Genomic DNA, 13,833 nt, shown 5'->3' on the forward strand with positions numbered 1-13,833 from the left:
TATATATATATATATATATATATATATACATATATATATATATACCTGAAGATGGCTTTTGATGTGAGCAATCTTAAGTCCTTTCACATGCATCTGCTGCAAAATCCGTTTCGGAGTTGCCTCTGCAAAATATATAAAACCACTTTGCTAAATTTTCATCTATAGTTGAATCATGGCAATGAATTATTCCTTTCCCCTATTGTTTCATGTTAAAGACACTACACAAAAAAATATGAAGCAACATAAACGTTTTCATCTTATCTCATTCTTTTGCATAATTGAACATGCACTCTAACTCTCTAAGTAAATTGGACTTCATCTCAAGGTAACTAGAAGTAGTTATATACCTTCAATTCTCATCAAAATAAGGAAGAAAACCCAACAGTTTTGGATAGTGTATGAAAATAACAATAGATATCCAATATGAATTCCACAGAAATTGAAGTCTCAGACAAAAATAACATTAAATAAATCTATAAGAAGCAATTATATTAATGATCATGGACCTGGAGAGTTGAAATTAAAATTTAAACCATATCAAACATCATGGCCTTAAAATTTTAGGTTAACTAATTTGTTAACCCTAGCTAGAAATATAATATGAAAAAGAAGGAAAACTTACTGTGTTTTCCACCTAGACTTTCAACAGCTTCAACAAAGTGTTGATGGAGTTCAGGTTTCCATCGAAGGCGTGGTAATTCAGATTTCTTATACTGTCTAACACTGAATTTCTGAGAGTTTTTCATTTTGTTAATGTTCTTCACTTTTCTGAGAATATTATTTAATGTGAAGTAATTGAATGCAAGAGCAAACACATATAAATATATAAGAGATAATTTCTAATATGAATGCAGTAGCAACCATAGAATGTTTGCAAAAGTCTAAGGAAAATAATGACTTTTAGATTACTGAAAAGGATTTATTGTTAAAAGCTAAAACATATTCTATTGACTTTTTTTGCAAAGACAAAAGTTCTATTTTGTTGGTGGAATTAGACACTCCATTTTACACACTCTTTATAGCTGATTTTTAATTAATTTGTTAGAAAATTACTTGCATTCAACATCAACGAACAAAATCAGATCCCATGTTACTGCAAAAATTATTCAAAAATTATATTTGCATAAAATCACTTTATTCATAATTCACATATATGCAAATTCGGATAAAAAATTATTATTGATATACTTCTTACCTAGAAAATAGAATATGATGCATATCTGTTTAGTCATCATTAGATAAATGATGTAAACAAACGAAATAATAAACTAGTTTCATCAATCATGTTAAATTGCTAGACACCACTCACAATTTTTCTTTTAATTTCTAATATGCTATTGTAATTTAGTTAGAATGAAATATCTGTGCATTGTGATTCTAAAGATTTATTTACATATATCATTTATTATTTATTTTTATTATTTTTAAAGAATTAATGATAATTAAATATAAATAATAGATAATATAATAATAATATATAAAATTCATATAATTACGTACATCTCTTTTCTTTTCTTGTAGTTTCTACATCAATGTGACTAAAAAATTTACAAAGAAAGAAAAGAATGAGAAGAAAAGTAATAAGAATATATTCATGGAAAATGTCATTTAATAATTTTATTTTCCACATGTCCATAACTCACATATATATCAATGAATATAGGGATAACGTGTAGTAGGTGTTTATATCAAAAAATCCAATAAAAAGCACCGCATACCAATTCAAATATTAAAAACAATTACATTTGAGTTTTATTGGATTTTTGTATTGGTTATTAAAAAAGAACTTGACATTTTACTAATCCTTATATCAATGATTTAAGTTATTTTTGTTGTATTTCTTTAATGTAGATAGCTTATCCCTCTCATAGAAATTCACGGTATTATTTTATATTGTTTCTGTTTGAAGATCAAAATGAAAAATAAATTTTAAATTTTTTTGGAAATAATTTTCAAAATGGTTGAATGAATTTGAAAAAATTCCTTTATGTCTCTATATCCTTTGCGTGTAAAAATCAATGGCCCACGTGACCTTATGAATGATGTAAGTCAGTAATATTTTTTTTGTTTCCCATATTTATCTTCATACCAAGGGTAATCATATTCAAATCAGAAAGATTTATTGGTATGTGAGGTTAACTCTTTCGATAAGTATTTTTTCTACGCACAAAATTCGAACCCGAAACCTTACTTAAAGATAATCAAATATGTATTACTTGAACTACCACGTGTTTATGATGTAAGTGCATATTATAATAATATAATCTCTAGATTCATCGAGTGTTTCAATATGCCGGCCCACGTGACTTTATGAATGATACAACTTCCATATTATAATCTCTAATGCACAAGCATTTAGAGTGTTTAGAATACATCAAGATCTCAAATTCTTCATGTCAATAATTAATTATATTTATGATGTATTCGGGATCTATATTGACTAAAATATTAAGAGTTTGATTTTTATGGACGATTTTTGTTAAAAGAAACAATCATACATTTTTTAAATAATCAATCGGGGATATAATTCTTTGAAAAATTACCAAACTTCCTTGTTTTTCTAATTTAATCCTTGAAAAAATAAAGTTAATAAATAATGATTGAAGAATTTCTTGTGGCATAATTTGGTCCATGAAAAAAATTGCCCAAATGTTTCTAAATATATTATTTATGAAAAAAAATTGTTATTAAAATTTGGCTATATTAATTAAAGTGGAAATTTCAATGAGCAATTTATGTCAATCATTTCATGATTTCATTTTTGTAAAGACTAAATTATTCCACAAACGAAATGCTGAAAGGGTATCAATGCTTTCATGTATTTTTCTCACGAGTTTGAATCTATAACCCATTTGAAAAAAGCATTTATCATTTGTTGGTGTATCATGCATAAATATTGGGACGAAAGTCCCACAATATTTTCAAATGAATGCACCAAAATAGATAATAGATAAGTTTAGGTTGTAATGTTTGGAGAAATAAATAAAACAAAATTACCTCCTTTGATTTCAATACCAATCAATGTCCTTTTATGTCAATAATTGACGGTGCCTACTTTAGGACCCATCTGTCTATATTGGTGCTGCCGTATCCAACACTACTCTATCCTCAAAATTCAAGCAACATGTTGGAATAAAATAAGAGAAAAAACGATATTCGGGAACGTAAGAGTTTTATACATTATTACTATATAATCTATCATTTATATTTAATTATTATTGACTCTGCAAAAAAGTAATACAAACAAAAGATGGATAATACAATAACATTGTATAGAAGTCTTATATTATCACTACATTCATAACCAAAACAATAAATAACCATCCACTAGTAATTCTTGACCAAGCATTTGATTGATGAATCTCAAGGGATCCTTCAACTAATAGGATCAGCTATCCCACTTTTCTGTGTCACATTGTGTCCCAATCTAATGGAAATTTCACACATACTAGAAGAGAAAATTAAAAAAAGTATAACATAACATTATTATGTGATTTGGTGAAATATGATTGACTTGAGACATGGAGACGGGAAAATTTCAGGACATCCAGGTTTTGCTCAACCTACATGCACGTAAACCCTAAAAAGAGCATGCATGAACAAGTTGTTTTCAATTTACATTATCACTTTGTTCCATAGTTTGAGATAAACAATGAACATGAATGAAGGCAATAGAATAATATTCTTTAAAACAATTCCTTTGTGAAAGTGATCAAGATAATATTCTTTAAATTTTATCAAACTATTAGGTTGATGATTGATGCATACCAAGATTTATTGTTTCATCTATCACATATATTATCTTGATTATATAATAATGAAGTAAAAACAACAACAATAATAATAAATATTTAACACTTTTAATTGATATGATATTTTTTCATTGCACGAGATAACAAATGAAACTGCATATGAGATAACAGATGTATGTTCTAATACTTTTCTATGTTATCTACTACCATTATTGGCTTTGCTTGTTACGTGAGTAAAATGGAATTTTAATTTTGTCATACATAAAAGTTTGATTAGAGGGAGGTAGGTAGGGTCAAGAAGACCAATAACATTAAGGATGGTTTATAATGAAATTTATATATCTCCAATCAATAGAAAAAGTATGAGAATAAAACTCATGTTATAGCAAATATGAGTATAAAGTTTTAGCAGATTTGTAACCTGTGATGGCAAATGAAATTTTAAATCTTAATAAAGCTCAAAACTAAAAAATATTGTCTATGTTTCTAATGGTTTAGTTTCAATATCATATAATATGCATTAATTATATTGGTCCTACCACGATAATGGAGAGATAAATACTACAAAAATAAAGAAAAAAATAATATAGTAATACATTTTTATCCATTTATGTATAATGAAATAACACTTTTGTTATTGAAAATACAAAGAAAAACAAATACTTACATCTTTGTTTTTTTAGAGAATCCTTGTTCTACCCTGACAAGTAACCACCTTTTAGCTTTCTCACTAAACTAAGGTGAATATTATCAAAAGAAAGTGTAGACATTTAAATACAACTTTTTTGTGTGTAAAAGGTATTAAATTATTAGGAAGTTTACACTTCTAAAGTGTTGACTTGGACTTTTCATAAAATAAAATAAAAAATCTTTAAAACTCAATATTCCTACTATCTCAAATATACATATTTTTCTTCTACAGCTATAAAAATAGACCTTTAGGATTTTTTGAGAGTGGCTATCCATCATGAGTTTTGGTTTATTGTTTTTTATTAGTAGTATCAAAGCATTTGCGCATGGTGATAAAAAAAATACTTAAAGAAATAATTAAATAATTTAAACATCATACCTAATTAGATCATTTAATTAGAAGTGTTAAATTAAATGATTTAATATGTATACACTAATATTATAAATGTTTTTTATACTATCAGTAAATTATTCACCATTGAATTATTAATCAACATTGATGAAAAAGTATTCACCAAAAAAACAACACTAAATTATGAACATCAAAATCAACGATTATTGATGAATAGTATGAGTACAAGAGTAAGAGAATGTTGTACGTTCTTTCCGCTACAAACTTTCAAACAACACGCCTCAATTCTTGAAAACCTACGCATACCTTTCTTCTTTATTTTCCTCAAATATTAAATAAAAAAAATAGTTTAATTTAATACGTTATTCCATAGTATATAAACTATAAAGGACTAAAGCTTCATATATTATCCATTTTTTGGTACAATAATGAATTAAGAGACACATATTATCCATTAATCATAAATGATTAACATATAATTTTTTATATTATTATGGGACTCGGGCATTAAAATGTAGTAATAGTTTAATTAGATAATGATATATTTTGTTACACCTACAAATACCATCGGAATAAAAATAAGTAGGATTAATTAATGGTCACATATAATAAAAACCTAAGAACCAAAAAGTTCATTAATTAAATGTGAAGTAGAATATTTATCACGGTTACTTATAGATGTTCATCGCAAAGAAAACTTGACATATATAATAAGTGTACACCAAAAAATTATAACACTGAGTAATGTTCACACTACACAGCAAGGCACATTATGTCATATAATTTGTCATAAATAATCTTGTAGTTAAATCTTTTCACAAGACAACTTTTACTTCAGAAAATAAAAAAGAGAAATTGTGATACCCTGCTTCCATAAAATAAAAAGAAATGTGCAAAATTGGCATGCCATTGTCAAATAAAATGCATTTTTCTTGATACTCTAAAAGAGAGCCCAAAGCATCTAAATGAAAACTATGATGACATGAAATTTATGAAGAAAATTATGAGAAGTCACATGCATGTTTTATATGAATGTCTACTTGTGTTGATAGTGAAGGTTACACAATTGCAATGATGAAAAAGGAACAGAAATCAATTGAAAATGAGTTTGGCTTCATCTAAGTTCCCCCCATTGCAGTAATGGGTGCCATTGGTGAGTGCATTTTGGTACATAACTTTCATACAATTTAGGCCCCATATCCTAATTGTGCGGTCATCACTGGCTGAGGCTAACATGTGTGGGTTTGCAGGATTCCAGCTTACACAATTAACAGCCCCTGAATGACCAGGTAATACCTCTATAAGCTTCTCTGAGCTTCTGTGCCATATGTATACCTACAAACATGGAAACCAATGACACTTAACTTTAACATTAACAATAATTGAGCTTGCATAAGAAGTTAGCTAGGAATGATTCTGAACACACTCTGTATGCTCTTATGGGAAAAAATCACATCCAAGTGAAGGGAACTTCATAGCTTCTAGAATTCTATTAATTTAAGCAAAGTACATCATGTATCTTCTAGAATTCTCATATGGAATCTACTAAACAAAAAACCTAGAAGCTTTAGAAATACTTTTTTGAAGATTTAGAATAAAAAGGGGAGCACCCATTTGGAGATTTATAAACATTCAAACCACAGCACTATTTCATTAGTCTCATGTACCCAATATTTTAATGGTTTTTGTAGCCAGCATCAAATGGCCTGTGATCAAACTGTCAGTTTGAGAAACATTTGTCCCTCTGACCGCATAAACACAGAAACATAAAAGCAGCAAAAGAATTTCAATTTGCAAACTATTAACGACTACACATCAAAACAATCATTCTGATATATGATTTAAGATTCATACCTGTGAATCCTCACTTCCACTAGCAATAAAACCTTGCTTAAGTCCACCAAAGCAAGATCTGACAATAAACCTGGTGCGTTTTTGACCTTTGTACTTGCCAACAATCTTAGGATCACCTTCAATATTCCATAAATGTATTTCTTGGTTCAAAAGGTTAACCAACAAGAATCTGTTATCCTTTGATAAAGAAAATGAGGTTATTGTCTGATACTCTTCAATAAATCTCTCATCCTTTGTTTCTCTGTTTAATAACAGCACTGCATTGTCTTTACAAATACTTATAATCTCTTCCCCATCACCTGTTATTTCCAAGTCAGAGATCTTAAGCGTTTTTTGTCCTTTCCAAGACTCCACCTCTTTCCCATCTAATTCCCACATGCAAATGCTCTTGTCGCTTATGCCAGAAAGTATATATTTCCCAGTTGGAAACCATGCACAAGATACTAGGCCAGCACCAGTTCTTTCATAAATTTGAAGGCACTTTCCAGTAGAGACATCCCATCGCCTAATACCCTCCTCCACTCCACATGTGAGGAGCTCTTGGTCATTAGGACTCCAAGAAACAGAAGAAACAGGTCTCTGGTGACCAGACAGTCTATGCTTTACAGAAAGTCCACCATTCCCGTCAATCTTTAAAACAAAAACAACAACAACAACAATAACCAAGCTGTGAGCGTGCAATTTTTGTGCATTAACCAATGAGGGTACATCTCTATTTAATATGAAGAAAAACAATTACAAGTGAACTTGCATTTTGAGTAAGAGGATAACATCAAAACACAAGCAATGAAAACATGTTTGAGAAGCAAATTAAAAAATAGAAGTATGAGAACAAAGACAAAATGAAAAAGGTCAAACCAATATGAAATATTACCTCCCAAATGATTGCGGATCGATCATGTGATGCTGAAGCTAAATATTTTCCATTATGTGAAAATTGTACAAACCAGACTTCATCATCATGCGCCTCTAATATCTATTGGAATATTAGTAGAAAAATAACATAACATTAGAATATGGATAGCGCTCATGCTATAGAAAGTAAAGGCAGGATGGTCATCATAAATAAAACGCAAAACGATCAAAGCACAACATTTTATTTTACTTTTCACCTCCCTAGGTTCTGGGTTGTATTCTGAAAGAAATTTGATTATAAATATCAAACGCAAGTTCAATATTTATCCTTGAATCCATTTAATGCTACATGAAAATCAATTTTCAAGAAAGAAAGTGAACTCAAATAAGTACAGAGTGGTGGTGAAGTCATGAACCGAATAGTAGTTGGCACTAGTGTTATTATATGATGTAGCTTTATACAGTGAAACAAGATAACCAAAGAAATATTAGCTTGACCAGATAACTCTTTTGATGTATGTATGTCAGTAAGTTTACACGAGCTCCAGGATACATTCATTGGGAATTATGATTTAGATCCTCAAATATGTTAAAGGAAAAGTGGTCATGCACTTATATATGAAGATAAAGGGTATAACCTTTACATATGCTAATTGGGGATGGGTTATCCATCAGAAAGACATTGTACTTTAAAGTTATTGTGTTCTTATTGGAGGGAACTTAGTTTCCTTAAAGAGTAAGAAGTGGGATATTGTTGCTATAGATCAAGTGCAAGAGCAAAAATTGAGACATGGCATTAGCAACACATGACCTAACTTTAGCTCAAACGTTCTTCAAGAATTGATGTTTGGAAAAGCAAAATAGATACGACTGATTTGCAACAATTCAAACTCAATGTTTCATGAGAGGACCAAACACATGTGTGCCCAAGAATGAAACTCATCTCGCATTGGTTTGTTTATGGCAACAAATTTTGTCAACTCTCAGAAAACCAACTTGCATGTGTATACTTGGTCTTTCCAAAACCTATCATTATCAAATATCACCAACATATAGTTAATTGGTCAAGTCTTTCTCATCACTAACATTTCTTCTACACAAAGACAAATTTCCACATGGCCTCAAGCCCTCAACAAACCAGAGCCATTTGCAGGATGTCGCACTTACGGTCTATTTGCGAGTTGAGTTTTGGATGGGAAGGAATGGAAAGGGAGGGTTTCAAAGTCATCTCGCAAGTATATTCCATTTTTATTCCTTCCCCTCCAAAATCCAACTCGCAAACAGACCATTAGTGTCCACAAATTGAGTACATCCTAACATAACTTTATAATGAATAAAAAGCGAACACGATAAGAGTGACAGAAATCATATAATGATCTAGAAGCGATCAATGAAAATCAGGGTGTCTATTAAGAAGAATAGAAGTCAAGTAAAGAGACCTCACATAGAACTAACAATATAGATTAAGGCATCATTTTCTGACCTGTGATGTTCTAGAAGGAATCTGATCTTTTCCACAATGATGATCAGAATATAATGAAATCTCCTTATCCGATGAATTGTGAAATGGGCAAGACTCTCGCTGCGATATAAGGGCTTGCTCAACTAGGTGTTCCAGCCTCTTTTCAGGTATCATTATTGTTGGGGGAAACAGTTTCTGCAATTCCTCCAGAAGCTTAGAGCGAGACCCGACCCTTACAGTATTTCGCCTAGGAGATGGAGACACTACGCAGGAAGTAAGTTCATGAATTCTACTACTATTAGTGCAAAGTGGAGTAATCTCAGTCCTCAAGGTCTTCAATGCTTCCGTTACCTTTTCACCATCTAAAAGTTCGAAAAACTTCTGCTCCAATATTAAAAAGGAAGCTGACCTAACAATGCTTTCATCTTCTAGACCAATTTTATGCAATGACGCGACGCTCTCATCCCAATTGCCATCAAGTATTTGCTGCATCAACAGATTCACCGCAGACGTGTGCAAAGGTATTCCAGACTCCTCCTCTAGATGTTCCCCACTCTTTCTGTAACCTAGAGAATACAATGTCTTTGAAATTATCCTAACGAACTCTTCCCTTTTAATCAACCCTCTCGAACCGATAACTTGTTTGTCCCCTTCGGGGGACGATAGGGGCCGAGCCATGAAGCCACTGGACGAGCCTCGAACAGGCTCTTTCGAAGAAGAAACGTTAGACAATGCGACTAATCCTATAGAGGACAATTTGATTCGTTTTAAAGCTGGTTCTTCATCTCCCACACCTCCCATGAAAATGCACCTCAGGCCATATATAATTTTCGGTACAACTCAAAAAATTCCTCTTCAAAACCACAATCAACAAATGTCTGCATACAAAATCGCCATTGAAACATAAACATCATCATCAACACCACCAACAGTAACTGCTACCAAATTTTATCCCATACCAGAACATTAAACAGAAAAAACCAATAACTCACAAAATTCAACACAGTCCAAAATAAATGAATAAAAATGCTAGAAATGAACACAAATCCTTGAATCACACGATTTCTAGTAGAGGCTATGTGAAATTGAATTAAACTAAATTAAATTAAAAAAATATAAGAAAAAATAATGATCATGATAAGGTGAAGTAAAATAATAATAATAATAATAATAAAAGATTTATGGAAGAAAGAAAGAGATGAAAAAAACGGTGATGATCCACCGACTTACCAAACAACGCTGATTCCTTTCTCTCTGTCTTCTCTTTCTCCTCTCTTCACTGTTATAAAACTCATAACAACAACATATATTATTCAAATCAATTTCATTTTTAAACAATTTTTTTCTGCTCTTCTCTTCTTAATGTTATAGGTTGTAAGAGTAATATTTATGAGTGTAAATATTTATACACTTTTATATATTATCTATTTTTTATTTGTATTGTTTTTTTCAAGTAATATAATGGCAGGTATACAATGAGATGTATAAAATTCATACATTATCCCTCACTTATAAACTTTAACATTTTAGCCTATCTAACAAATCAAATTCACATGACTATACAAAGAGCACATTTATTATCTCATACTTTGTGTCATTCCATGTGTCATGAGTTTATGATTGGTCAAAAAATACTTCGATAATTAAATTTTAACTTAAATATATTTTTTCTGATCAATCAGATATGAGACAATAGATGTACCCTAAACCAAGATATATTGCTAACTTTTTACCAATGCACCACTAGACAAATAGGCATTGCTAACTTTGTACCAATGCAAAATTTCCTTCAACTTAATCCACTTTTAATTCTTCTATCTTTTACTTAATTGCTGACTTGGTACAAGTATTTTTTTTCACGGTTTGTTATTGTAATTACAAGCTGCTTCACATATAATTTAACTATAACCACAGTTTAAAACCATGTTGATGATAACCCACAATTTAAAACCAATTTTTGATAGTCAAAAACTTATTTTTCCTTTACTACCTTTCAAAAATCAACTTCATATACTAATTTCCCTACAAATTTAAGCCAACTTACAAACACATACCCTTGAAGTTGAACCCCTTATCAACCACAGTGCATATAAAATGGTTTATAAAAGCTTAATAAGGCAACTTAAAATGCATAATCACACAAAAGATTAAGGGCTATATTTAAAACTCCATAATGTCATGGAAGTTAAGCATGTAATACTACTCCATTTACAGCCCCAAAATAATGAAACATAGGGACAAAATGAGAGGCCCCAAAACTCAAAAACATACATAGAACTTGGGAGTTGTTGATTTACATAGAGCTTAATATCTCCCCACTAAGTAGTAAGTTATTAAGCAACACTGAAAGAAGTTGCTGCACTCTCTACAAATTTCTTAGCTCCCTTGAACCATCTCTTATCTCCGGCTTGAGCCTTTAAAATGTATAGTCTCCCATCTTTTACAGTTGCACTAATAAGTTGGTGCTTCCCTCCTTCATCTCCATCGGCTGTCCTTGTCAACACAGACAAATAGTAGTATTCTTTCCCATCGACCACGGGTGCTGCGGTCTCTAAGATGTTCGCTGTGGCTACCGCGTTTGCATCGAATCCACCCTGAAAGATTCGAGTACTGACTCGGTTAGGATATGCAATGCAATGATGTTTGGTGTGTTTTTCGTTTAATTCATAGTAATCACTTACCTCAGATGCGGTTTCACCAAAGAAAGCTTGTTTCCCAAGTAAATAATCGACCTGCAAGGATGAATAAACATGAGCATTGTTATTATTCTTATTGAATTATGGGGACTTCAAACAGAGAAACACTACTTAAATCGGGATATGATTAAGTTGTCCTAGTTAATTAGAAATCAAGCTGAAGTACTAGTTTAGAAAAAAATACATTTTTTTACCTTAGAGAGGAACTCCTCAGGTGCACCATAATCCTTGATGGACTTCTTATCGGTTGGAGTGACTGTGACAACGAGATTGCTGGTTACATCAAAGTTATCCTCATACCTAAGAACCTGTCCAACATACTCGACCTCTTTGCTACGGTTCCACTTTGCGGGAATCAATAGTTTGAATCCATCCCCATTGTATGGCAAGAAGTCTGTGTTTGCCTTTGGCTTTCCAAACACATTAGCTGCAAGCAAAATTATCAGAATTGGACAACTTCTTTTCATATTCAAACAACCAATAATCTAATTGCCCAAATAAGCCATTCTATCTCCATTTTATTTGTTGGAGATGAAATTCACATCCGGGCCTCAACCTAACAACTTCGGCTTTTGAGATAACTTGATCGTTATGTCCTTGACGTGGTGTTAGAGACTTTATAACCAATTTATCAAGAGTCTAATCATTGCAGATTATATTCTTTCAATTATAATTTGTGCACAAGGTTTGAGCTAGCTTGGACTTCAAGCCGAAGGACAACAAAACCCACTCTTGGGGCTTCTCTTCAATAGCTAAAGTTTTTTATTTGATATGGTTCTTCACTTCACCATCTAGAACTACGCAAACTCCTACCTTGGAATTCTATCCCTATGATCACTCAATTTCTTATAAACTTTACAAAGTGAAACGTGAGCAATTCACAGAAGTAAGCTACACAGTTCCTTAAGTACAATGAAATTTCAGTTCAAAGCACAACATTGATCTTTTCAAAGGTAAACAGATACGAAAACTAACCATGGAAATAAATTCCAACTAGTGTATACACAAAAATCCAAAAGTTATATCTTCATTTGGGTTTTGTATGAACTTTGGTGGCCTTCTTGTACATGCAAACCATTATTCACATTCTAACTATCTTTCCATTTCCCAAAAAAACTCTTGCGTTCTGTTTGCGAGTTGAGTTTTAGAGGGGAAAAGTAAGGCTTGAAAACCATGAAATACACTTGTGAAATGACTCATGAGTCTTCCCCTTCCTATCTTTCCCCTCCAAAACTCAACTCACAAATAGATCCTAAGAAAAACAACTCACCCATGTTACAAGTGTATATGCATATTACAAAAGGATAACCTCATATTAATTGCAAATATACCAATGCCAATGTCACTTGAGTTTAACAAATTGACAATAATACAAGCTAAATTTACAAAAGCTTATAAATATCTTGAATATGTGCAAGAGATAATTACCAAGGTCCTTACATACGAAAATTTATTGTACATACACACACACACACACCATTTTTAAGCCTGTTAATATACAAACATGTTATTAATAGCATCATCATGCATTATATGGTTAACCAAAAACATATAAAATGATATAACTTAGTTATATATATATATAGAAGAAATACCAGCTTCACCATAGGCTGCATCTGCAGGTGAAACCTTTGATGCAACAGCAGCAGCACCAATAAGAACAGAAAGAGCTAACCTACGAGACAGTGTGTTATCATCTTGTGGTGCATTCTTATGAGCCTTACAAACTAGTTGGTTTGGCTTTGTGTTAACCACTATGCGTTGTGATGATGAGGATCTAGCAAGAGTAGTGAGTGCATGTTGGTGTAATAAACATTGGGTTGAAGCCATTGTGTTCAAACTTGAAACTGCTTACTCTCTCACTTTTTTCTTGTCCTAGCTTGTTATGTGAGTTCATGTATGGGAGGGGCTTTAGATGTTTGGTGGCAATGAGAATGTGTTATGGATTATTGGATCAGATATTGGATAAGGTTCTAGAGAATTTGATTGGTGCCACGTATTCTCATTTCATCTAGACATAGCAAATACCCACACATTACCCTATACTTCATTTCTTCTAGTCAAGGATGAGGAAAAAAGAAAGCATAACGTAATAATAATAATAATTTATAGGAATATCAAAATAGAACCTATCCCTTTATGTTATGTCCTTAAATTTTAAAGAGGTAATAT

At 31.5% G+C, this 13,833-nt stretch overlaps 2 protein-coding genes and 1 pseudogene across 2 annotated transcripts; 1 reads left to right on the top strand and 2 right to left on the bottom strand.

Annotated features, from left to right (window-relative positions):
* Window positions 1-12: 12 nt before the first annotated feature.
* Window positions 13-785, top strand: LOC109339091 (annotated as a pseudogene).
* A 4,983-nt stretch (window positions 786-5,768) lies between these two features.
* LOC109339093 (WD repeat-containing protein 26-like) lies at window positions 5,769-10,283 on the bottom strand. Its single transcript, XM_019576470.1, has 5 exons — window positions 10,196-10,283; window positions 8,987-9,843; window positions 7,523-7,624; window positions 6,649-7,278; window positions 5,769-6,129 (listed from the first exon to the last, which is right to left on the bottom strand). Exons 2-5 carry the CDS (start codon window positions 9,764-9,766, stop codon window positions 5,887-5,889), a joined length of 1,755 nt encoding a protein of 584 aa, XP_019432015.1. The 5' UTR covers window positions 9,767-9,843; window positions 10,196-10,283; the 3' UTR covers window positions 5,769-5,886.
* A 795-nt stretch (window positions 10,284-11,078) lies between these two features.
* On the bottom strand, window positions 11,079-13,617 carry LOC109339092 (oxygen-evolving enhancer protein 2-1, chloroplastic-like). Its single transcript, XM_019576469.1, has 4 exons — window positions 13,257-13,617; window positions 11,856-12,088; window positions 11,647-11,697; window positions 11,079-11,559 (listed from the first exon to the last, which is right to left on the bottom strand). Exons 1-4 carry the CDS (start codon window positions 13,489-13,491, stop codon window positions 11,299-11,301), a joined length of 780 nt encoding a protein of 259 aa, XP_019432014.1. The 5' UTR covers window positions 13,492-13,617; the 3' UTR covers window positions 11,079-11,298.
* Between the last annotated feature and the right edge of the window lie 216 nt (window positions 13,618-13,833).

This window comes from Lupinus angustifolius, unplaced genomic scaffold, assembly GCF_001865875.1.
Source record: "Lupinus angustifolius cultivar Tanjil unplaced genomic scaffold, LupAngTanjil_v1.0 Scaffold_55_81, whole genome shotgun sequence".
Taxonomy (NCBI): Eukaryota; Viridiplantae; Streptophyta; class Magnoliopsida; order Fabales; family Fabaceae; genus Lupinus; species Lupinus angustifolius.